The sequence below is a fragment of the Rhinolophus sinicus genome, linkage group LG11 (genome assembly GCF_036562045.2).
Source record: "Rhinolophus sinicus isolate RSC01 linkage group LG11, ASM3656204v1, whole genome shotgun sequence".
NCBI classification, from domain to species: Eukaryota; Metazoa; Chordata; class Mammalia; order Chiroptera; family Rhinolophidae; genus Rhinolophus; species Rhinolophus sinicus.
Window position 1 is genome coordinate 6,588,065 of NC_133760.1, and position 25,215 is coordinate 6,613,279.

General features: G+C 47.2%; 2 protein-coding genes across 8 annotated transcripts in view; one reads left to right on the forward strand and one right to left on the reverse strand.

Annotated features, from left to right (window-relative positions):
* The window catches only part of ODAD1 (outer dynein arm docking complex subunit 1), a 30,987-nt gene extending 16,344 nt beyond the window's left edge, over nt 1-14,643 (forward strand). For 2 of the 4 annotated variants that reach the window (XM_019752644.2, XM_019752646.2), the window contains 9 exons: nt 1,774-1,841; nt 4,867-5,054; nt 5,342-5,476; nt 6,190-6,272; nt 6,373-6,544; nt 8,490-8,653; nt 8,748-8,851; nt 9,135-9,213; nt 9,296-14,643. In XM_019752644.2, coding sequence (XP_019608203.2) covers nt 1,774-1,841; nt 4,867-5,054; nt 5,342-5,476; nt 6,190-6,272; nt 6,373-6,544; nt 8,490-8,653; nt 8,748-8,851; nt 9,135-9,213; nt 9,296-9,835 — 1,533 coding nt within the window. In that variant the 3' untranslated portion in view covers nt 9,836-14,643. Of the gene's footprint in view, nt 1-1,773; nt 1,842-4,866; nt 5,055-5,341; nt 5,477-6,189; nt 6,273-6,372; nt 6,545-8,489; nt 8,654-8,747; nt 8,852-9,134 lie in introns of all 4 variants that reach the window. The other 2 variants (XM_019752645.2, XM_074316166.1) reach the window with 2 other exon arrangements.
* Nucleotides 14,644-14,822: 179 nt separating this feature from the next.
* ZNF114 (zinc finger protein 114) lies at nt 14,823-24,972 on the reverse strand. Of its 4 annotated transcripts, none has more exons than XM_019752648.2 (4): nt 24,760-24,972; nt 24,557-24,661; nt 19,527-19,653; nt 14,823-17,607 (listed from the first exon to the last, which is right to left on the reverse strand). In XM_019752648.2, exons 1-4 carry the CDS (start codon nt 24,949-24,951, stop codon nt 16,457-16,459), a joined length of 1,575 nt encoding a protein of 524 aa, XP_019608207.2. In that variant the 5' UTR covers nt 24,952-24,972; the 3' UTR covers nt 14,823-16,456. The 4 variants fall into 4 exon arrangements, with proteins under 4 accessions (XP_019608207.2, XP_019608209.2, XP_074172268.1 ...); XM_019752650.2 differs by having other exon boundaries at nt 15,138-17,607; nt 24,557-24,640; XM_074316167.1 differs by adding an exon at nt 23,752-23,884 and having other exon boundaries at nt 15,138-17,607; nt 24,557-24,972.
* Nucleotides 24,973-25,215: the final 243 nt, after the last annotated feature.

Below are 25,215 nucleotides of genomic sequence, written 5' to 3' on the forward strand. Positions count from 1 at the left end.
GTGACATAGGCTTTGGTCACTTGGTTAGCCAGGCTTCTCCGGTAGTAGAGTTTTCCTGTCTGTAATGAATAAGTGGTCTGGGGAGATTCTTGGAGACTATGTAAATCCTATTCCTGACACACTGTCACTCGATTGTTTCAACATCTGTAAATGATTCTTGCCTGAATAATTATTACTGTAATGGCTGCCACATGGTGATTTTCCAGCTCTATCATTTCTCTTGCATTCATCAGATGGCAGTTTACTTAAGGAAGACCTTCTCATCTCCCCTGTAGATTTATGGGTTATCAGTAAGCATTCATGTATTCGTACTTTATTTTATGGGTCATAATCCGTAGTGGTAATTATTCATTATGATGTTCAAATTGTCCCAGATTTGGCCAGCGAGAACCCCTCAAAGTTGACTTCTGTGTCCTTTCTACAAGCCTACCATCTTTTTGAGGGTTTCCTTACTTTCTGGCCCAGGAAGATATTCCAGGTTTTCTTATATTTGTTCTATTGAGTTAGCTGTTTCTCCAGGGAGTTCTGGTTCTTTCTAGTGGGGAGAAGGTGTTGAGAAGCCAAAATACAGACACTAAGAGTCCTCATTGCTATGGGGGTGTCTTTGCTCTGAAGCCCTTTCTCTGGAGAGAGCTAGGAAACACACACATTTTAAATTTTAAAATTCATGAGTTCATGTTGACACCTGTAACTCCAATATCACTGTAGATTCCAGAATGTTCCCCATTTCTTCTTTCTACCTCTCTTATACCTACTCATTTGCTTAGTCCTACAGTGCACACAAAAGAGGTTCAGAATTGCTACAGCTGTACACCACCCCTCAAACTTAAGGGTATGGTGATGGACTTTCTATTCAAATGATTGTATTTGGAAGTCACTTGGATTAATTCTTTTTTTATTTATTTTGGTCTTCTATGTGGTTATGTTCTTTGTTTGAAATACAATTAGGTTCATTTGCTTCTGTTTGTATCTAGTTTTAGTTCTCTCCTCTATCATTGGTTTAATTTACTTTATGAATATGTAAACAATTAACAGTGTTCCCCGATCAAAACTATTCCAACAGGTATCCCAGAGAAAAACCATTTCCTCACCATCTCTTCCACTTTGTTCCCACCTAGCCCCTGTAGTTTCTGGCTATCCATCTGGGTTTGTTTTTGCAAAAGTAAATGTGTGTGTGCGTGTATATGTGTGTGTTCGTGTGTATGTGTGTATGCCTACATAATGCATATGTATATGTATGTATTGTGGATATGTGCATATACGTATATGTATGTATGTATGTGTATCAACACACATTATATATGTGTATGCATTTGTATATATATGTGTGCATAGGTATATTATATATACATTAGTGTATATATATATATACGTTATATATGTATATAAACATATGTATATAATTTCCTCCCTTCTTTCTCCTGAAAGAACCCTGTTTACCCATAAACTGCAAAGACATTTCCGTGGAACTAGAAACAGATGAATGTGATCACAATAATGAAATTCACACAAATTTCTGAGCCTGACCAGAAAGTTGGGTCGGTGCTCTTAGGAATATTCTGGCTTGAGGGTTTCTCCAGGACAAGCCCTCTGAGTCAGGTTTGGCTTCTGTTTACTTCCTACCTTTTGAAAATTCCTTTTACCAGCTGCTGCTAATTAGGAAAGTCCATGTTATACATGAGCCCCACTTCTCACTCGGGAACACGGAGCCTGAAGGAAAGCCCCATAGCCATGAGGTGGTAAGAAGTGGCGTCTGCTTTGTTCTCTCTGCAGAAGATCCAGCTCCTGCGGGACACCATCAAAGCCCTCATAGTCTCTTCCACCTCGGCTTACGCCATCAGGTAGGGCCCGGCCGAGTTGTCCTGGGGTGGAGGCCCGGATCGCTTAGTACACATCTTTTCCTAAGGCAGTCGAGGAAGGGTTCCAAACTCAAGAAATTGATCAGCAGAACCTATTTTTTTCCCCCCATAAGGTGCCCCCTTCTCTCCTGCACCAATTTTCCAGCTCCTTGGCAAGGTCCTGCTCCTTGGGTGTATGAATCAACCTCTTGGGCCCCAGTCTGTTCCTGGCACTTAGCACGTAGGGATGGAGAAAGAATTAAGTAAGACGGTGCACATGACCGGGGGCCTGGGACCGGCAGAGCATCAGTGAATGAGAGTAATTAGATTGTTATTTATCAGTGTTGGTTGACAGGGACAGAGTCTCTCAGGCCATCTTCAGATAAAGAGACATATGTGGAATCAAGAATCCATGCTGCTTTGCTTATTGGCTTCTGTCTCTGTCTCTGGGGGCTCATGGGCTCCATGCTCCCTCTTCTGTCTCTGTCTCTGGGGGCTCATGGGCTCCATGCTCCCTCTTCTGTCTCTGTCTCTGGGGGCTCATGGGCTCCATGCTCCCTCTTACACCATTCCCGCTTCTTTCTGCGCGTCAGCCCTGTTGTCTTGCTCCAAATGGTTCCCTATTCTATTCAGTCTCTTGTTTCCATCTCCTGGCTTCTGCTTACTCACGGCTCATGATCCCTCATGACATCAATCCTAGCCCAAATCCACCGTATGGTTTTGGTGATTTGTCAGGATGCACAAAACAAAACTCATCACTTGAAAGCATACAACTCAGTGGCATTTAGTACATTTGTAATGTGGTACAGTCATCACTTCTGTCTAGATCGAAAACACTTTCCTCATCCCTAAAGGAACCTTTCCCCAGTAAGCAGTCACTCTCTCTTCCCCTCTTCCCCAATCCCCTGGAAACTACTAGCTCACTCCCTGTCTCTGTGGATTCACCTACTCCAGACATTTCATGTAAATGCAATCGCACAATATGTAACATTTTCTGTCTGGCTTCTTTCACTTAGTGTAATGCTTTAGAGGCTCATTCACGTAGCAATGAGTGTCAGTACTTCCTTTTTATGGCCAATTCTGTCATTACTTACCTGTGGTCCGCCATGACCCCTTCAGAGCCCTGACTGTACCTCGTGGCTTCTGCTCACACATAGCTTTGGCTTCTTCATAACATGACCTTTTGTAGCTTCTCACTATACACGCTTCTAGTGTCAGCTTCCTGCTGTCCCATGCTAAGCATTTCCCAGTTCAGGTCCTGAGGGAGAGAATCTGGTTGGCCAGGCCCATCTTCTCCCCTGGTCCCACAGTGATGTTCTGCTGGCCTGTCTTGCATCATCCAGACCTAGCCTCCACCAGCACGCCTCCACTTGATGACAATGAGCAGCCTGGCTGGGTCAAGGACAGGGTGGTTTCAGATAGAGGGTGGGGGCAGGTGTCATCGCTGACACTTCCTGTCACATCAGCCAGTGTCTCCCACCCTTCCTTGTTGGATGACCTGGGGCAAGTCACATCCCCTCTTGGAACCTCCACTGTGACATGGCAATAATGATAATGATACCTATGTCATGGGGACACTGATGTAGAGCACCCCCTGCAGGGAGCAGCTCTCAGGAAGTCGGGTTCCATCTTCCCTGCCCCTACGCTGGCACGGAGCCCAAAGCTCAGACAGAACTGTGAGTCCTAATCCCTGATGGGCTGCCACCAGAGCCTAGTGGGGTCACTGGGGCTGGGGCTGGTCACTGGTGTCAGGGGAGGCTTCCCACCCAGGAGGGTTGACCTGAGCAAGCCTTCAAGGACTTTGAATAGCGCAGGAAACTGGTGGAGACAACCAAGGCTGGCAAAGGTGTGGAAGTGGGAACTAGAATGGTCTATAGGCAGGCACCCGAGGAGCCTGGCCTGCTGTTCCCCCAGCCTAATGACACTCTGACGTTGGATCCTGTGGCCTTTGAAGGAGGCTTGGGGCACGACGAATTTACAGTTGGCTGCACTATGATTAAAAGCTTAGAAGCTACATTTTCAGATAAGCAGGCCGGGAATGGGTTGTGAATGAGGCTTCTTGGGTGTCTCCAATGTCCTAACAGGGTGTGTGCTCAAGAGCTGGTGATGTCACCTACCTCTGCAACGAGGCTCTGTGGTTCAAGCCTCTTATATTTCTAACCACACGATCCCCAAACTCCAGCACAGTTACCTTAGCATCTGGGTCTCCCCCTCAGAGTCTGAGTACAATCTGTAACTGTGTTCATCGCCATCTTGCTGCCTGTTCCATGGGCCATATAATAATGCCCCAGCCTCCCGGCTGTCCTGTGCACGGTTAACCAAAGAAGACGTTCTTTTATTTGAGCAAAAGGATTGCAATCTGGAGACACAGATACAGGCAGCAATGGGAACTGGGCTTCGCAGAGAACAAAGAAAGGCAGGTTTATAAGCAAAACCCACAAAGTATAATTCTTTCATGCACAAGAAAGATGGCTGGGTTAGTTCCAATATGCAAACGAAGGGGGCGAAAACCACAAGGAGATCAAGTCCATATAATCCGTGCAGCAGCTATTGTTCCATTATTTATGGCTCCAGGCTGTTTACGGCTCTGCCTTAAGCTTAGTTTAGCAATGGGTTTAGCAATTGATAGCAGCCCTGAGAACTGAGGCGGGAGAGGGGCACAGGCCCCACTTCCCTGTAGCTGCCCACCTGGGGTTTCAGTCACTGCCTTATCAATGCTTATTCCGTGTGATTGTTTCTATTATCAGCGTGCACTGCAGCAGTGACTCCTCTGTGGGCAAGGCTGTCAGCCCCTTACATGGCCCAGCGCCCTCAGGTCCTGACTCTGCCCCGCAACCCCATCTTCACACACCTCTAGAAACACAGAAATTTTTCTGCCTTTTGTGCCCTCAGGGTAACTGCAGCCTGATTCTGCCCCATCCCTGGGACCCAGGCTGACTGCCCCATCCACACCCCAACCCTAGACTGACCCCACGCAGCCCTGACACCTCAGGCGGACCCCAATCCAACCTCCGATCTCCCTGACCAGGGAGGAGGCGAAGACCAAGATGGTAATGCTGCGGGAGAGAGCGGACAAGGAGGTGGCCCAGAACGAGACGGAGGCGCAGACTCTGCAGCGGCAGATAGCGCATCTGGAGAACCTGCACCGCTTCCTCAAGCTCAAGAATGATGATCGGCAGCCGGATCCGGCCATCGTGCAGAAGCGCGAGAAATGGGGTGAGGCCTGCGTCGCCACCTTCACATCCTACAGGCCAGGGCCCAGGAGGAGGCGCAGCGCCTGGCTCCAGGTCTCACAGCACCCGGTCCGGGGCCGGCCTGCAGGGGGCGCTGGAGAGCGCGGGGTCTGCACCGCTTGGCGCGCCGGCACCGCCCTAGTGCAGCCGACCCTCGCGGTTGGAGGGCGCAGCAGCCTTGGCTCATCCCGGCACCGCCCCTCACCCCCGAGTCCCTACTGTGTTAGTGGCCACCCTGGACGCCGCGCTCACCGCACCCTCTCCCCCCAGCCCGGGAGGTGGTCGAGGGCCTCCGGAAGACCTCCCAGGAGAAGCTGGTGCTGCTCTACGAGGACACCCTGAATAAACTGTCCCAGCTGACCGGGGAGAGCGACCCGGACCTGCTGGTGGACAAGTACCTGGAGAGTGAGTGCCTGCACGGGGGAGAAAACCGGGGCGCGGCCCCCACCACCCGAATCAGTGCACACTGCTCCATCGCGGTCCACCTGCGCGGGAGGAACAGGGAATCGGGCTCGCTCCACACACCTCTTACTGCCGGGCTCTCCTCTGCCCCCTTTCGCGCCATTCCCCATCCCGCTCCCACCCCTGTCTCCGCCTCCTGCCCCCTTCCTTCTGTTTGTCTCCCTCCACACTCCGCATCTCTTGGTCCTCTCCGGAATGTCTGGATCTGCGTCTTTTTGTTCCTGTCCGATTTCGCTGGGCTCATCTGTCTCCTGCCTTCCCCATCTCCCTTTCCCCTTTGCTCTTTCCCCGTCTCATTCCTGGGCCTGAGGGTCCCTCTTCAAATCTTCCCTCCGCTTTGTTTGTCTCTCCGCGTCCGCATTGCCTTCTGTCTCTGGTTTTGTCTTTGCCCACCTCCACCGTTTTCTCTCCCTCACTTCTCTGCTTTTCGGTCTCTCTCGGTCTGTCTGGGTCTCTGTGACTTCATCGCTATCTCTTTCACCTTGACTCGCTCTGTTTCTGTGCCCCTTTCTCTGCCTATGTCTCTCTGTCCGTGTCTCTCTGCCTTTGTCTCTGTGTTGTCTTTTGAAACACCTCTTGCTCTGTCCTTCTGTGTGCCTCTCTGTGTTTTTCTGTCTGCATTAACCTGGACCCCACCTTTCCCTGCTCTTCCCCAGTGGAGGAGCGCAACTTCGCCGAGTTTAACTTCATCAATGAGCAGAACTCGGAGCTGGAGCATCTGCAGGAGGAGATCAAAGAGGTGAGTGAGACCCACCCCGTCCTCCCAGCCCTGCCCGCGCTCCTCCCTCCGCACCCATCTCCTCTGCGGGAGCTGGGCCCAGCCTTCCGCCCCTGCCCAGCAGATGCAGGAGGCCATAGAGAGCACGCGCAGCAGCGAGGCTACCCGGCGGTCGCTGCAAAAGCAGCAGCGGGAGGTGTTGCAGCAACGCATGGATGAGGTGCGCACAGAGGCGGACAACCTCGAGACCCTCTCCCAGGAATTACAGGGGCAGCTGGAGAAGCTCAAGGCCGGTGAGCGCCAGACCCACTTCACCTGGGAGGATGCAATGAGCACGCAGAGGGCCCAGACACAGACCAGGCACTTGGAGGCATTTCACTGATGACTTTGTGTACTTGCTTATCGGTCCTTCCCATAACCATCATCCATCCACCCATCCATCCATCCATCCACCCATCATCCACCCACCATCCATTAATCCAACCGTCCCATATCCATCACCCATCCTGCATCCATCCATCCTGCATCCATCATCCTTCCAGTGCAGAGCCCAAGAGTCAGGCTGCCCTGGGTTTGAATCCCAGCTCCACCATTTGTGAACCTTGGCGTGTGGTTTCCTGGAAACGGGATGGCAGTGCATACTTGGTAGGGTGGTCATGAGAATTAAATGGGATGACGAATGGAAAGCTAAAGGTGAAGAGAGAAAGGAAGGTGGCTGTGGGGGTGGGGAGGAAGCAGGAGAGCCACCTCATGGAGCACAGTAGGAGCTCAAATATCGGCAGATTCACCTTCCATCTGTCGTTTGTGGCCGCTGTGCTAGGTGATCAGGACCTGGTGGGATGAGGGCTGGGAGGAGACTGATATGGACATTGGGGACTTGCAACCCCAGGGCGCCACCATGCAGGAGGGGCCCTAACTCATTGTGGAGTGTGTGACCAGAATTCATAGGGCCCAGTGCAGGATAAAAACCTGGGGCCCCTTGTTAAAAAGAAAAAAATTGTCAATTTCAAAGTGGCAACAGCAGAGCATCAAACCAAATGCAGGGCCCTCCTGAGCACCGGGCCCTGTACCACTGCACAGGTGGCACACCGGCCACTGGCTCTGCTGGAGTAATCGGAAAGGCTTCCTGGGAGCAGTGATACTTGATGCTGCTTTTGAAGGATGACTATTGAAGTGAAAAACTGGGAGGGGGGATGTTCCTGTGGGTGGGGCCAAGGCCTGGAGGTACATTCATGGACTGGGGGTTTCTTGTGCAGAGGGGGGGATGCAAGGCTAAGGGTGGGAGGTGAAGAGGGCCAGATCCCAGATGCCAGGTGCAGTCACTGGGTGGGGCCTTTTCCCGGAGGTGCTGGGGAGCCTCGGGAGGGTTGTGAGCAGGGCATGGTGGTGGATGGGGACATTAGGGGGAGGAGGATGGAGAGGAAGGCTGGAGCACGGGCGTGGGACCAGGAGGAACAAGGGTTACCCACATGTGGCCTGGTGAGGGTAAGGCCCCTCCCTGAGGAGGAGATGGGGAACCTGGGAGGAGTGGGTTTGGGGGATGAGAGTGAGCGGTCTGGGGGACGTTCAGGGAGGGACACCGGGAGGAAGTTGTATATACAGGAGTCTGGAGTGCGGGTGGAGGAGGCGTAGGATGGCCGGGGGGACTGCCGTGCTGTTGGGTGCAGGTTTTCATCAGGATCATGGGTGCCTCATTTCATTAACAACAAGCAGTTAACTAACGAAATACAAGCCAGCCAGGTGTGAGAGTGGGTCATGACAATGACCTGTGGCTCAACCAAAGACAGTGATTAATCTAGCCGTGTGTACCTGGGGTCCGGTATTAAAAACAAAACAACACAACAACAACAACAAAAAGAAAGCAGCCTCGTTGCTTCCATGAATGTTCGCCCTCTCCCATGGAGCTCGCGTGTTTCTCTGAGATGCTGAGCTGTGGACTCGGATGGAAGTCAGGTGCTTCTTACTGAGCTGTGTGAAGAAGTCTTTGCGGGGAGGTGCCTTTAGGTTTTCCTTCGACGCCCTCACCGTTTGCTTTCCGCTGTTCTGAGCCCCGTGCCAGGTGTACAGCAATGCCTGCCCACTGCCTGGCTGTCTGCGCTGGCACAAGTCCCTCTCCATCTTGGAGCCTTGCTTGCTGTCTCCATAAAATGGGGCAGTGGGGACTTGAGGGAAGGAGATGGCTGGCACCCGGAGGGCACTGGATCCATGACAGCTTGTGGCACCCCTTCCCCCACCCAGAGATCCAGCAGCTCTTCACCAGGGCCCAGTGTGACAGCACCATCATCAATGACCTCCTGGGGGTCAAGACCTGCATGCGGGACAGAGACATCGGCCTCTTTCTGGGCCTCATTGAGAAGCGGCTGGTGGAGCTCCTAACCGTGCAGGCCTTCCTAACCGTCCAGGTGGGGATGCGGGGAGTAGAGGGAAGGAGCCCGAGCCTTGGCGGCCAGGCCACGGGGATGGGCCTGAGCTGACCCCTGGCTTATCCCCTTCCAGAGCTACACCTCCTCCAGCTTGGCCAACGCTGCCCTCCTGGTGCTGGGCCAGAGCCCCAAGGATCTTCCTAAGAAGATGGCCCCACCTCAGCTCCCTGACAATCTGTGAGGCACAGGGCAAGAGGGAGGAGGGAGGGGACAAATGGGACGGAGGTGTTGGGGTTTCTTGGAGACCTGAGGGCAGGTGTGTCTCAGGGGGAGTAGAAGATGAAGTGGGGGAACCAGAGGAGTAGGGTCTCTCTAGGACAATGGACCCTGAGTAGATCAGAGGGGAAAGGGTGTTCATGGCTGGCCAGAGCATGGCTAAGGGTCTCTGGGGACAGCAATGAAGAGCCATCAGCCTTTAGTGGGCCAAGAATATAGCCCCCTTGTCTTACCCCCATGTTAGGGAGGACCACCTCGGCTTTGAGGCCAAGGACGACTATCCTCTGAGTAAGGAGGAGCTGCTGAGCCAAGTGATGAAGGCGGTGAGAATTGGGAAAGGCAGCCTGTGGGGTTGGGGAAGGATGTTAGCCCTCCTCTGGGGCCCTAAGCCGCCTTCCCCTGCAGCTAGAAGCTCGGGAGCAAAATCGGGAGCAGCATCTGAAGGAGCTGGTCGAGGTTGTGAGGAAGGTCGACAGCAGCTCAAACATAAACATCTCCGGTACCCAGAAGACCAGCTCAGGCACACCTCTGGCGGTTGCCAGGAGCCCTACTAATGTTCCCGGGTCTATCCTGAGCAACAGGACTAGTGGCATCCTGATGTCTGGCGGAGGTCATGCCACCAGCTCCAGTGTTGGCCATATCACCTTTGGTGACCCCACCTCCAGTGCAGGTCATAGGACCCAGAGCTCTGTCAGTGCCAGCCAGGGCTCAGCTGGGGGCCGTGTGACCTTCAGATCCCTCAGCTCTAGCAGCTACCTGGGGTCCACTGGGTACTTGGGGTCCAGTGGAGGCCTTGGAAGCCTAGGAGGTTTGCACAGCAGAGGCACCGAGTCAGAATCGAGTAGAGGCCTGTGGTCCAGCAGAGGCCAAGCCTCGAGTGCTGGCCCAGCCTCCAGCACCGCTCCAGGCTCCACCACTAGCAAAGACTCCCAGAACTTCAACTAGGGGCACTTAGTCCCCACCCTGTCTCTGGCTCCTTGGAGGGCCTTCTCCGTGTATCTGCATCTCAGTTTTCCCCGGGACCCTCTATCTTTCTCTCCCAGTTCTGGACCTCTGCCCCACATTTTCACCTCTCCATCATTGTCCCTGTATTTGTTTGCCTCAGCTCTTCATCATCTCATCTGTCTCCTGGTTTCTTTCTCTCTGTTTCCCACCCTCCCCATTCTGCCTCCCAGTCTCCCATTACCTTGGTTTCCCATTCAGTGTATCTGTCTGGTCTCCACATCTGTCTCCCATCTCTCTGACCTCTCTGGTTCTCCCCCCACCTCCTGTTTCTGCTCCCATTTCTAATTCTCGCTCCTCGTCTCCATCTTCCAAGCTCTCCCTGCATCTCATGTCCCTGTCTCTGTAGCTCCTCATTCCTTGCCCTCCCCAAAAGCCCCCAGTACTGATCAGTGGGGCAGAGAGGTCAGGGTCAGCATGACCTGTGACCATAGGAAATAAAGGTCAGAGTCTGACTTTTTTACCGCAGCCTGGTTACAAGTGTATATGAGAAAGCAATCTAGAGATATGGCTGTTTCCTCTACCTCTGGCCCGGAGGAAAATGTATGGCCCTGTTCATTCATTTTATTGAGACCTCCACATTTCAGGCTCTGCTGAGAACTTGGGCACTGTATCAGTCAGGATAGGCTGGGTTATGCTGCAGTAACAACTCCAGGATTTCAGTGGCCTAATGCAACAAAGGTTTATTACTCGCCAGTGTTATTGGTCTATTGTGGGTCAGCTAAGGGCTCTGCCCCCCGCCTCCTTATCCTTGTGTCCCAGGCAGATGGAAGAGCATCTATGGGAGTGTTGCCAATCTCTGGCACTGGGAAAGAGAAAACGGCAAAGTTGCATGACTCTTAAAGCTCTTACCTGGATACAATACATCACTTCCGCTCATATTCATTGACTGAAATAGGTCATATGACCATGTCTAACTTCAGAGGCGGGTGGGAAGTGCAATCTTTCTGTATATCTGTGAGAGAAGAAAAGGAATATTTGTGCATGGCTCTAATGCCTGCCACAGGGTCACAGACATGAAGCGGACTCTGTCCCTTTCCTGCTGTGGGGTGGTTTGGGGAGCAAAAGGGATTCAAATGCCATGGATAACTCTTTCTTGTCTTTGAGTCATGCTAGGTGCCCTGTCAAAATGTAATGCAACCAAATCCAGACAGATAATCCATCATCCACCTTCCTAATCCAGGAAGGTCATACTGTGGGTCTCCTTCCCCTAAAATGGGCTGACAATAGTTCATACCTCAGAGAGGTTGTTTTCGTGTGAGAATAAAATGAATTGGTACATGCAAAGCCTTAGAACACTATCTGGTACGTAGTAAATGCTCAAAAATGTCTGTGATTATGAGTATGACAACGTGAAAATTAATACAGTCTTTTCTCACCCGTTTGGATAATCCAGTCTTGCTCTCCCCTCACCTGACCCTATCATCTGGTGAGGCCCACCCAGTGCTCTGCTGGTAAATGCATAGCAAGTGGCTCTTCAGGAAAAGAAAAAAATCCTGAGTTGTAGTGTACCCATTTCTGTGGTGTAAATATTGCCATCTCAGATTCATTTTGTTCCATATGAAGACTTGCATTTTTAAACCTGAGCTGTGGAGTGTCATTAATTTACACATGCAGGATAAAAAAACCAGTTGATCCACGGAGCTCAATCTTACTGGCGAAAATGGAGAAAACACTGAATTAAATTATACTCAATAGCTGTGAAATTTGGAGCATTTACTGATTTCTCCAGGAGCGAGGCAGAAACGCACTGCTGCACACAGTTGTGTGGCCTTGGTCAAGTGTTTTCACTGTTCTGAGCCCAGTTTCTCTTGAAATCAGAACTGGCAGTGAATCCCTGGGGGCGGCACAACGTTGTGGAGAAATATCACTGGGGGGTGTGGTCTGGGTGCCAACCCTTTCTCCATCATACTCTTTGTCAGCTGAAAAAAAAAAGGGATAATCTAGGACAGTGGGAAACACTATCCTACTTTCTCAGTGGAGACTCAGAGAGTCAGGAAATCAATTTATGAGGATCTAACCAGCATTTAAAGACAGGAATAGAGTGGAATAAAAAGCATTATGCACGTCAGGATGGTATTTTACGAAACTATGCTAATGTGAAATGACTTCTTACCGTGCGTCACGATCAGAGAAGTTTGGAAGCCACTGGTAGACACCCCCCAGCTTCGTACACTGATTTGCAGACCACTGACCATTAACATACCGGATTGCAACACCCTTTTCGACGCCGGTTCCACTTTCTCCAAAACGAGTATTTCGGGTCTTGCGCTGGCACTTCAGGACGCCGCCGCCAGGTGGCGCCCGTGCCGCTCCGGAGCGGGTCCTGCGTCCTCCACTTAAGGGTCCGACGCGACGATTCCCTTCTGGTCCCTCCTCGCGGGGAGGATCCAGTTCTCTGGCAATAGAGGCCGGATCATGAATACAGCCCCCAAGCAGAGCGCGGCAGGAGGGCTCGGGTCAAGGGGATGTGGCCATCCTGAGATCCATTCATCCCTTCTTCATTCCACGAGGCTCATTAAATGCCTCCCGCTCCCAGAGCTCACATCCGGGTGGGGAGGACAAGATGCCAAATTCAGGACCCTGCCAGTACAGGGAGGCCTTCCCGCCCCGACGGGTGCGGGACAGCCCGGGTGAAATCCCGCCCAGCCCCCAGCCGGCTGTGCAACCTTGGGCAGCCTGCTAAGCCTCTGTGCCTCGGTTTCCTCTGCTATAAAATGGGAATGATAGCACCTACTTCATAGGGTTGTCGTGAGCATTAATTAATATTTGTAAAGCACTTCGAAGGGGCCTGGCATATGTTTGTTAAAACAATTGTTAAAATTTCTCATTTTACAGCTGTAGGAACTGAGGACCAAAGGCATGGGGGTGGGGAGAGGGGATCCTCAAAGCCGCATTTCCCTGCCCCTCTTGGAGTTGAGCCCAGGGATTCTAGGCAGGGTCCTCTTCCACAACCTACCGTTCCCTGGGCCCAGCTCCCTTTGCACAGTCCGGAGCTGATGGGGAGGGGCCCAGATGCACCCAGATTCCAGGATAAATCAATGATTTGGGGAAAATAAGGCGGTGGGGGTGAAGGAGACAGGGCCAACCTGGAGAGTCCTCTCATCCACGGGAGTGGGGGGTACCTTGTCCCAGGTCTTCCCCAAACACCAAAAGCTGAACTTAGCCGAGCTTTTGGGCACCACGCAGCTGTGGGCACCCACCAGGACCTGTGTCCTTTCTTTTTCTCTCCTTTTCTTCCTTCATAGGTTCCTTAAAGTATAATTTGCAGACTGCAAAGCCCACCCATTGTCAGTGTACAACTCAATGACTTTTCATAAATTGTACACAGTTATGCAATCACCAGTCGTTTTAGATCATTTCCATGATCCCGAAAGTTCTCTCTTGCCAGCTGGCAGTCAATTTCCTGTCCCACCTCCAACCACAGGTAACCATAGATTTGCTTTTTCTGTAAATTCCATATAAATGGAGTCATACAATCTTATTCTGTCTAAAAGACTTTTCTGTTGAACTTATGCGGATTGTACAACTCAGCAATTCTATGTCGAGAGTGGCTTTTACAGATATCCATCGGAGACCTCTGCAAGAGGTTTCAGCAGCAATCTCTGCAAGGTCTACATGAGATACACAACAAGGTTCTTACTATCTCATGTATAAATGAACTTAACTAAAAAATAACCTACAGGGCAATTACAATGAAAAACAATGACACCTGCAATCCACCTGGGTTAATCTTTCTCTGAATGGAAGTAAGGCACAAAGAAATATTCAATGTGATATGAGTATGTAGTATAAAAATCAGCCACAGCAGAAAATATGCTATTTGGGGATATATGCACAGGTGGTGAGCATAAAGATGAGCACAGGAATGAATTACCGAAGACGTGAGACAGTGGCTTTCTCTTGGGGTCTGGGGGATGCCACCTGATGCAGACATGATTGCCAGGCTTTCCATGATGAACTGTTTATGGGAAGATATGGTGGGTGTGTGGTAATCACTTTACTGACTTTTAACTCTGTGTACATTTCCATACACTCTTGGGTAGCTACATTTCTCCATTTTAAAAAAATTGAAAATAAAAAATCAAGATACAGAGAGCCCTGCCTTTATATGTCTTCTGCACAAGAAAGCAAAGAAAAAGCCTGTTTCGTTCTTTCCTTTAGACCAGGCCTGTGGGCCAAATCAGGCCTATGAGCTAAGAATGGTTTTACATTTTTTAATGGTTGGAAAAATATAATCAAATGATCATCTCATGATATGTGAAAAAAGGAGATGCTAAAAGTGTTTATCCTTGCAGTGGTGCTGAATAATAGAGGCAGGATACATAGCCTAGGATATTGACAACCCCCTAGTACAAGGTGAGTTTACTGGTTACACAAGTAACAAGTGACTGTATCCAGTACCTCCAGTGGGAGAAAAACAAGAACCAGTTTCATCCAGCTAGCCTAGATCCCTATGACCAGGACCTGACCTTTAGCTAATTATAATGTCATTTACATTGACGTTACTATGACCCCCATCACTCATCTGACACCATGACAGCTCTGGAGAAACCAAATAAGGAAGAAAAAGCAGGAAATGGAGGGTCCCTCCCCCGAGCCCCCACAGGGAGGAGATGAATAAATCACATCAATGGGATGTCACCAATTCCTGCCCCAGGAGGGATAAAAAACCCTGATCATGACTTCCTCTGGGCAACTCATTCTGAGTTCACTGGAATTTTGCTGTCAAGTGTGTATTTTCATTTTCAATAAATCACTTTCACCTTCCCGCATCTGTCTCACTCTTGAATTCTTGCATGGAGACAAGAACCCCCCCCCCCCCCCCCCAGTCACTGCTCTCCAGGTTGAGTCCTCTCTTGGACATCCCCATGAACCTCTGGCAACAAAATGAGGTGATATATGTAAAGACTTACTCATGGTAAATGGCATATAAACTTTAACCCTAATTATGAGCATGAACAAAAAAATCATTGTTGGTAGAGAAGATAATTTCAACATAGACTAGAAAGAAAACTCCTGTAATAAAGAAAATGCCAAAACTCCTATGCATCTAACAACATTGTCTCGAAATACAGTAAGCAAGAATCGACCAAACAAAAGATTTTGATAATCCACTTCTAGAGTGGGATATTTATTATAAACTTGCTCAGTAAAAGATAGAACAGTCAAACATTTTGTTAATAAGAGATTGTTGAACACTCAAGGTTGACCTTCAAACATGTACTGAATAAACCGAGCCCACCCAACACCAAAGAAGTACACAGTATTTTGAAACACACAAGAATCCATTTTTTTAAAAACTGGCCACATACTAGGTTTATCATTTGGCATTCACTCTGAGTTATAAAACTTTCCCCTAAAATGCCTTTTAACCCAACTAGGGGTTTGCTTCATGTAAGAAGTCTAGAAATAGACTATTGCATAGGACACCCAAAAACATGCCACTGGGGAGTGAAAAATCTTGTATTCTGAGTGTTGTGTTGGGACTGTGACCCTAAAGTTCCCTGTGCTCACTAAGGGAATTTCACCCGTTTCCAAGAGAGCAACAGGGAAAGAGCAAAGGGAACTTAGTTAAGAGAAAAAGTGTGATGAACATTGTCCTTTCTGACAGCTGTTTAGGAATCCACACCAGTGACTTGCTCCTTCATTGGCCAGGGCTATCTGCTCTGCCCACCATTAGTTATGAGGAAAACTGGGAAATGCATTTAAAAACATTAAACAGTGTTAACTCTGAAAAAAAAATCTATGTACCCTTTGTAAAGATGAGAAGAATGGATGTGGCCAGGTAACTGACAGAATCAGCCACATGAGACTGCAGTGTAAGTCAGAACAAACACCCCGTATCAGTGTCATATAAAGACTACATACTCTGACTGTAATGCAGTCAAATCTGGGCCCAAAACAACAACTGACAAAAACAGCATCATAGAGCATATTCAACCCAAATCTAAATCAAACGCAGCTCCGACAGGGCTACATATTGGTGAGCTCAGACGTACGCTAAGTGAACTAAGGAAGCCGCTTCATGTCATAGTTCATGTGGCAGAGCTGGAAGGGTACATAGGGGGATAATCATCTTATAGGATTTTATTAGAAAAAAACTGGAAAATAATGAACTTCAATTTCCATTGAAGGATGAGACAATAAAGGCAGCAATCCTAACATTTTCTGTGTTTCTTTCCTACTAGGTACTCACTTGTGCCCTGTAAGTGAAAAGCTGGGAACTGAAGGCTTTCTCATAGCTATTACGATCAGTCTTTCTCCAGGTGTGGTCTCATGTGTAACTTAAGAACTGAATGTTTAAAGAGGTTTTCCCCACACTGCTTACGTCTTACAACGTGTCTCTGCGGTGAGAGTTCTTAGAGGGACTATGAATTTGAGACAACATTGAAGGCTTTTAAATATCCCTTAGATTCACAGGGTTTCTCTTTAGTGTGAGAATAAATATCTACTAATGAATGAAGATTAAGACTTTCCCCTCTATGTTAACTTACTGAGCTCCCTTTCAATATGTCCTGTGTTCAGTATTATGAGAAAAATGAAGATTTTCCCACATTCCTTTCATTCACAGGGCCTCTTACAGCTGTGATTCTTTAGATGGTTTTTAAGCCCTGAATTATTAACGTAGGCTCTTCCACATTCCTGACACTTATAGGGTTTCTCTCCTGTGTGAACCCTTGTATGTTCGGTAAGTTTTGAGGGTTTATGAAAGGCTTTCCCACATTCCTTACATTTATGGGACTTCTCCACAGTGTGCTTTATTAAGTGTTTATTAAGGTGTAAGGAATATCGAAAGGCTTTCCCACATTTCTTACATTCATAGGGCTTCTCTCCAGTGTGAATTTTCATGTGTCTCATAAGGAATGAATGATAAATAAAGGATTTCCTACAATCTTGACATTTATAGGTTTTCTCTCCAATCCTAGTGCTCTTATGTGAATCAGAATTTGAAACATGGGCAAAGGTTTTCCCATGTTGATTATTCTCATTATCTGTCTCCGCCATACAGGACTGCACCCGCACAGCACAGCCCCGCTTATTTCGGAAGGTGTTTTCATATTCATTAGACTCAGACATTTTTTCTTTAACCCGAGTCCTGCGTGCCCTAAGGACACAGTCTTCAGTGAAGACTTTCCCAAATGGACCACATTCATGAACGTTCACCTCCATATAAATTTGATCATATTTATGAAGCCCATGGTTCTGATTATCAAGCCACACTTTTGATTTCAGCTCTGTTGGAGTTCTCATACTTGGAACCAAAGGAATGTTCTGCCACAGTCCTCTACCATATTTGCTGTTTTTACAGATTTTTTGATTACTCATTACGATACGATTTTGTTTCAAAATATTTTTGGGGACATATTTTCTTGTGGAATCAAGAGTACCTATATCTGTTGGTACACCTGTTTTCAATTCTTTTGGGTATATGCCCTGTGCAGGCACCAGCTTTGAGTTTGGTTTAGGGTTTTCCCTCTTTTTGTGACATCCACAGACTCTACCCAGAGATTTTTTCTCTCGGACAACTGCAACTTGCTTCACTTTTTGCCTCCTCTGTTTGTGTGGCTCCTCTGTTTTGTGGCATTCCAAGTCTTCTAACGTGGAGGGCTGGGAACTGTTGCTAATGAGACACACTCTGCTGGCTGCATGAAATGTCTTTTCAGCAGGAACGTCCTGCTGAGGGACGGGTTTTTCGGTGTTATGTTGACCATCTGAAATAAAGTGGCACAAAAGTTAAGTTCTTTGTTGCAAGTAAAGGTAGGCTCGAGAAGATAAAATAGGTAAAGGCCCATGTGGTTTCTTTACAAATGTTCATTTGACATATGAGAGGCAAATATGAAAGGGCAGAAAGCAGGAGTAAGCAAGCTGAGAGAGAGAGAGAGAGAGACTAGGGTATCTGGACTGTATCACAGGGTAACTATGGTAAGGACAGTAATTCAGTATGGATGGCAAGTTGCTAAGAAATGCTTTTGTGGAGATCGAGGGTGTGAGTGGGAAAGCCAAGTGGGAGAGAACTGGACAAAAGTTTGTTATGGACTGAATTTGTTTCCTTCCCCAAAGTCATATGTTGAAGCTCTAACCCGCAATGTTATGGCATTTGCAGGTGGGGCCTTCTGGAGGTAATCGGGGTTGGATGAAGCCACCAGGGTACAGTCCCTGATGGGATCGGTGTCCTCAGAGGTAGAGAACAAGCTCTCTTTCTCTCTGTCATGTGAGGGCGTGATGAGAAGGTGGCCGTCTGCAAACCAGGAAGAGGGCCCTCACCAGGAACCAAACCTGCCAACACTTTGATCTTGGGACTTCCCAGACTCCAGAATGTGAGAAATAAATGTGTATTGCCACCTGATTTGTGGCATTTTATCGTACCAATCCGAACAAAGACAGAGTCCATGTGTAATTTTAAAGTTGAAGGGGGACAAGTCTTTAGCTGAGGAAAAAAAACTGAGGATGGATAAAAAAAAAAAAAAAAAAAAAAAAAATCTAGGTACCTGACAAAGTACACACATAGATGGGCCTCAGCTTTCCTTGCAGATGAAATGGGTTTTTAAATTAAATTGAGATGAAATTCACACAACATAAAAGTAACCATTTTCAAGTGCATAATTCAATGGCATTAAAGACATTCACCATGTTGTACAACCATCTCCATCAAGTTCCAGGACATTGTCATCACCCCAAAAGGAAACTGTGTTCATTCAGCAGTCCCTCCATGTTCAGCGCCTGGCAACCACTAATGTTTGTCTCCATGGATTTACCTGTTCTGGACATTTCAGGTAAATGTAATCGTATAATATGTGCCCTCTCGTGCCTGGCTTCTTTCGCTTAACGTAATGCCTGAGGTTCGTTCACGCTGTCACATGTATCAGAACGCCATTCCTTTTTATGGATGACTAACATGCCATGGTTTGTTTTCACCTTCTGGCTACTGTGAATAGTGCTGCTCTCTGTCTGCACACCTGTTTTCAATTCCTTTGGGTATATACCAATGTGTGGAATTGCTGCGTCCTTTGGTAATTCATATTTACCTTTTTGAGGAACTGCCCCGCTGTTTTCCAGTAGATGAAATGGATTCTTAATCAACATTTCTACATCATTTGTAAAACCCTTCCTCATAAGGACTCAGATCTGCCTGGCACTCAGGTGCCCAAGTGCAGGGGAAGATTCCCCTGCACTGTTCCCTGACCTGCTTCATGCTCCAAATGGAGAGCATGTGGGGTTCACCTGATTGAGGTTCTGGTCACTGGGAAATGGGAGAGTACGTGACGTAAGGGAACGGTGCCAGGACTTTGCATGAAACAGTGAATGCTTTGGTTTGCAGGGGTTCTGAAGCTGAGGAAGTGAATTCCTCATGAATGCACTGACTCTCCACTTTCCCCATGAATGTACTAAAACTCTGTACTCCATATCCACTCACTTAAGGACCTGCCAGAGGCTATTAACCACGAAGTGAACAGAAACATAATGCAGCGGACACATTTCCAGTTCCATGGTGGGAACCCTACGCCTACCACAGCAGCAGCTGTATCTCTGGAACTTAACAAGTGGGGTCCCATTTCTCAGCAGCACATAGGAGGTGCCTGACTTGGCTTTGTCACATGCCATGATGGGGTGCAGGAAGGGGCATCCTTACCTATGGAGGCCAGGTTCCTGTAGTTCTCCAGCATCACATTTCGGTAGAGAGTCCTCTGCTCAGGGTCCAGCAGGGCCCACTCCTCCTTGGTGAAGTTCAATGCCACATCCTTGAAGGTCACCAGGTCCTAAAAGCACATACCCATTTTGTTCCCTCCCAAAGATATGCTGAAACCCTAACACCCAGGACCTTGAATGTGACCTGATTTGCAAGCAGGATCTTTGAAGACGCAAAGAAGGTAAGACAGGGTCATACTGGAGAAGGTGGGCCCTAATCCAATGACTGATAGCCTCTTGAGAAAGGAAATTTGGACAAACAGAGGAAAGAAGGTCACAGGACAATGGAAGTAGAGACTGGAGTGATGTGTCCACAGGCCAGGGAACGCCAAGGAGAGGCCGTCGCAAGTTGTGTATAAAATTGTCCCACCTCTAATTTGAAGGCAAATGAGGCATAATTTACCAAAATTTTATATGCACTTACCCTTCGCTCTAGTATTTGCACTCATGGGATTATAAAAATACCCTGGCCAAAAAGCCAAATGACATATACGTATAATTCTGTGTTGAAGGTGATTTATAACAGCAAAAGACTGGAAATTACCCCAAATATTCAACAATAGGGATTGCTTAAAATCTGTGCTGCATCCACATAACAAAGAACCACAGAGCCATGGATAAGAATGAGTAAAATCTCTTCTACTATGGATACAAAGTGGTGTCATGTGGTATCCAGGTTATAATTTATATTTTCAGTAAAAAGAAAAAAAAGGGCCCAGGATATATGCTGCAAACCAGACTTCTCAGTAAGAAACAGAGTGGAGGAGAAGGGATAGAAGGAAGACTTGTCTAAATATAACCTTGTTATATAGATTTTAATTGGGAACCATGTAGTGTTGACATATTCAAAAATAAGAAAAAAAAAACACCCTAAAATGGAAAAACGGAAACAAAGCATGTATCAAGCCAGCAGGTTTACCACCGGAGGTAAAAGGTGGATTAAAGGGACTCCACAACCTTAGAGACCATCATACAAAAAGAAAGGGAACCAGACGTCTCACCAGGTGGCTTTACTGCATAAAGTAACATGGTCATTGCTTCTTACAAAAATGTTATACCCACTGTAGGATCAGGAAGAGAGGGATTACGTTAATGCTAGGATGCAAGATCTTTAGTCTGAGAAGAAAGATTCAAATATAAAATAAAAACGTTTTTAAAAAGCCAGCTTTACAATCAAGTATCAGCATGATCCCTTGACCAGTCTATGCTAAGAAAATGGTTAGAATTAATAAGCAGGAAGCAAAAGAAACAAATGAGCCAGGAACAGGAAATACAGAATGGGAGTCAAGCTATCTTGTGGTGCCAGAAGGCAGAGAAACCGTCCTAGACTCTGTTAAGAGGATACAGAGGTCAGCTGCAAGAGTCTTCCAATGGCCCAATTTAGAATATTCTGAACCACAAAATTGCAATTCACTGAAACACACTGAATACTAAAAACACACAAACTCACAATGATACTCAAAAAGGGAGTGTCAAATGGGGAATAAAAGAGCATTTCTCACCAGAGGAGGTGGCTTTAGTCCTTATTCTGAAACTTCGTTAATAAAGAGGCACAATTAAGCCTTCAGTCTGCCTTTCTAGTAGACACGTTATTTGGGAGTAACTAAATAGCCCTTGCTGACGACAGGAAACTACAGAATTCCGGCTAAAAACTTGGAAGAAATGATTGCATTGAAAAGCTATCATTTTGCAACCCAAATGAAACAACTGATTTAAGAAACAAACATTAATGGATGTTAAGACATGGAGGTGTCTTATATAATGGCAAGAGCTTTTATATTCATATGGATGTCTTATGGGATGTGATATATTATGAAGGACATATCACCTGAGATGCACCATTGCAAAAAATGTCTACCCAAATCTAATCACACCCTTAGGTCTAACAGGGGAGCAGTCATACAGATCCGCACCTGGGACCTTCTACTGCATTAACTCAGCGACATCAACAGGTCAAGGTCATGAACAAAAGGAAGGCAAGTTCCAGTTAGACTATGAGACCTGAAAGAGAAACACTATCTATGCAATGTGTTTGCACCCTGCTTAAAAGAAATCTAACTCTAAAAGATATTTTTGGTGGAAACTGGTGAAATTCAAACTCTGACCAAGGGGGTTATGAGGTTTTTTTTTTCTTTCCTAACCCACACAAGTGGCTAATTCCTTTATCTGTGAGCCTGCATGTTTACTACACTATTCACAAATTCGACTTGTAAGTTTTATATACTCTTGTCTTTATGAATTTTTTTCATAAACTCACATACTAAGCAAACTTGGATTGAAACTTAAAAAGCTTTCTAAACAGTGATGTTAAATTATGGAAAGTGTCAAACACACACAATATAGTGAGAATGAAATAAAACCAAGGCCTGGTCCACCTTTCACGCAGCTTCCCCACTCAGTCTCCCACCCTTTTCCCACCTCCCTTCATTTCCCGTCTCTAATTGAATGATTGTAAACAAAACTCCAGATATTCTGGCACTTCATCATTAAATACTGCCGGTATATAGTATTCAGAAAGCATGAGGAATCTTTTAAAACGTGATCATGACATCATCACACTGAGAAATGCTAGCAGCCTGTTTTTATAGAATCAAATATTTAGTCCGTTTCCAAAACAAGACCCACATGTGTATTTGGTCACTTAAGTCTTTTTAAATCTATGACAGCAACCCCTTATATTTGCTGCAGAAGAGTGTACAACAAGCTCATTTTCATGAGATAAAGGGAAAATAAGGGGCCCTGAAAAGATATGCAAGGATCTATAAAAGTGGTTACTTCTGGGTGGCCAGGAATTGAGAACAGACCAGGAAGAAAGAGGAAAGAGGAAAGATTTCAAGGTTTGCCCTAATGATTTTAATTTTTTAAACACAGTGATCATTACATATTTAAAAAATAAATTACCAAACAGAATTGAGTTTTCAATTAAATAATGAATTTGCAACTCAATTTACGAGTTTGATTTTTTACTTTGAAGTCACACTTTCCAGCTGTTAAAGAGAAAAACTACAGGCCCCAAATGGCGTCACTCTTACTAAAAAGCCCATGATCCTAAACCTAGATTTCACATCAGATCTAACTGCAGTTTTAACCTCTCCCAGAAACGTAATTTTGATCAACCAGTCTGGAATTTTCTGAACAAGCACCAGAAAGGTAATCTGTCACATGGGTCCTCTCCATCCCTCTTTGAAAGAAGAGGTATTCTGCTTTATAAATCCCTTGCCATTCTCTTCCCCCAAAGAAAAAATGACCAGCCTCCGAAGAATCCTTTCTTTCCTTTTGTCAATAGCTGCTTTGTCCCACCCAACCCTGCTTCCTATAAAAACCTCCCATTTTGTACAACCTCTTAGAGCTCCCTTCTAGTTGCTAGATGGGGTGCTGCCTGATTCATGAATCGTTTAATTAAAGCATATTAGATCTTTAAATATACTTGGTTGAATTTCTTTTTTTTTTTTAAACACAGCTAAAATAGGAACTCCTATTTGAAAGATTTCATTTCGAAATTCTCTAGGGGCACAAAACAACCGGTGTTCTTCCAGCCGGAATGGTATCCCCTCATCTCCTTAAAAAATATACTTATTCCATTTCTTAAGAAATATGCAACTATAACAGCGTGGTATCAAAAAATTCAAATATCCATGCTGGGTCCTAAGATCCCCTGGTATTCACTACTCCAGAGCACTCATTAACTCAGGTTTTTACAAAATAAAAAGAAATTTGACTCAAATAATTACAAAGTTATGAAATGCTTGGGCAAAACTAGATATTATAAGCAGCTCACAAATTGTGAAACGATGTGTAAATCTACCCTGCTATCCATTAGGTGGAGATAATCAGATCCCGATGACACCGGTCGCAAAAAGTTTTTCTTCTTCTGTATACTGTTTTCTTACCTACTGAGAAACCTTGTTCTCTAAAAATCATAGCCTACTCAAAACGAGACTGTTAGATATCAGATCAGTAAGAAAAGAACTTCCCATTTTTGGCTGGGGCAACTAAGTCACTCTGACAGAGAAGCAAACAGCTTCAGTCTGCAATTTGCAGAGTTTCGGATCCGGACGCGGCATTCCACAGCTTATCGAGTTTGCGGTTTCCAAGGAAACAACCAGGCCCGACGATAAACCTTCTGCACACAGCTCAGCCTGAGCTTATCTAAGCAAATTTAAGTTTACCCTTTCTCCTCAATCTGATGACCTCAAACCTTCCGCTATCTGGCCGGTTCCTCTGGGGTGCAATCTCTCTTCTCGCCACAAACCAATACAACTGGGGCGCCGGTTTCGTCCGTGGTGATCTCAGGTGCATTAGCTTGGGACAACCGGGAACAAAGAAAAGGCGTAATTCTGCGGCAGCTCAGGTCAGCAGGCAGAAGGAAACCATACACATCTGGCAGATGAAACACCTCCCCACCTGTGCCCGGGGCTTCCCGCGAACCAGACCTCCCCGGAGTACACGAAGGACAATTACGCAACTTGTTCAGACCCTGGGGTTTGCTCCTGACAACAACCCTGCCTCTCCCTTAAACTTGGCCTTTTATAAACTTCTACCGCGGTCTCAGTTCAAAAGGAAGCACGTGCCCATCGGACCAAACTCAAACCGCGAAGCACATTCTCTAGAAGAACCCAACGGACGGCCTCTCTGACTGCCTGGAATTTTCCAGCTCACCCTAATCACAACCAACTCCAACACTTTCACCGATTCAAGTAAAACAGCTCCCGCAGCAGTGTCTTCACTCTCCCCCAAGGTAAGCGGCGTTTTGCAAGGTTGCAGCGCGGGGAGAGCCCCCCCCCCCCCCAGATCCCTCGCAAGGTGAAGGGCGCCTTCTGGGCGCAACACATGGGCCGCTAGGGGCTCCCCTTCTCCCGGCGGAGAATAGGCTTTTGCACACAGCTACTCCCAACTCTTCGGAACCGACCCGGCCCACCCGACTCGGCACGCCCGCGGTGTGCACTTGTGTGACAATCCGGCAGCTACACTTACCATTTCACCAACACCAGCTTCGGGACGCGTATCCATGGCTGGCGCAGCCCAAGAGCTCATTCCAGATATTGAAGGGTTGTAGAGCTGCAGGCAAGAGGGATGGAACTGGACAAATAATAATCAAATAAACCAATAAAACTACTCCCCCTGCCCCACCGCCAACGATCGAGAACAAAGATGCGTCCTGCCCAGGCATTCTGTACCTGCTTCCAGAACCCCTCCTCAAAATGGACGGGTTCAGAGGGTAAAGGGAGGAGCCAAGCAGGAAGGGGCTCCGGAGACCCACACCCTAGCCCTCCCGCAGGAGCCCACGGTCTGACTCCACCCCCAGCAGATTTGCATTTCCTGCTGAACTTTCTCACCAGACATTCCTGATCCTTGGACGCAGAAGACATTCCAGCATAGGTCCTGCCTCCTACTCTTTGGCTTTCACTGTCCCCTCCGCGTTCTCGGGCTTGGAACCTTGCCCGGAAGAACACTCTGGAATAGCTCTCCTCACAGGCTTTCCCTATAGTCTAAATGCCTTCTCCACAGGTTTTGTTTGATTAGTCCCCAGCGGAGTCCCTCAGCAGCTGAGCTACTCAGACTTTATCAGGGACAACAGATGAGATGACATCCTGATAATACACCTACTTCGCTCTGATATCAAAACAATTTTA

What these genes read in the sequence shown, in the direction of transcription:
- ZNF114 (XM_019752648.2), bottom strand. Translation starts at nt 24,951, where the DNA reads ATGTCTTCTGCGTCCAAGGATCAGGAATGTCTGGTGAGAAAGTTCAGC. An exon ending in AGGAGGGGTTCTGGAAGCAG is followed by an intron (nt 24,662 to 24,759) that starts GTACAGAATGCC and finishes TTATTTGTCCAG; the next exon opens with TTCCATCCCTCTTGCCTGCA. An exon ending in CAGGAACCTGGCCTCCATAG is followed by an intron (nt 17,608 to 19,526) that starts GTAAGGATGCCC and finishes ACTTTATTTCAG; the next exon opens with ATGGTCAACATAACACCGAA.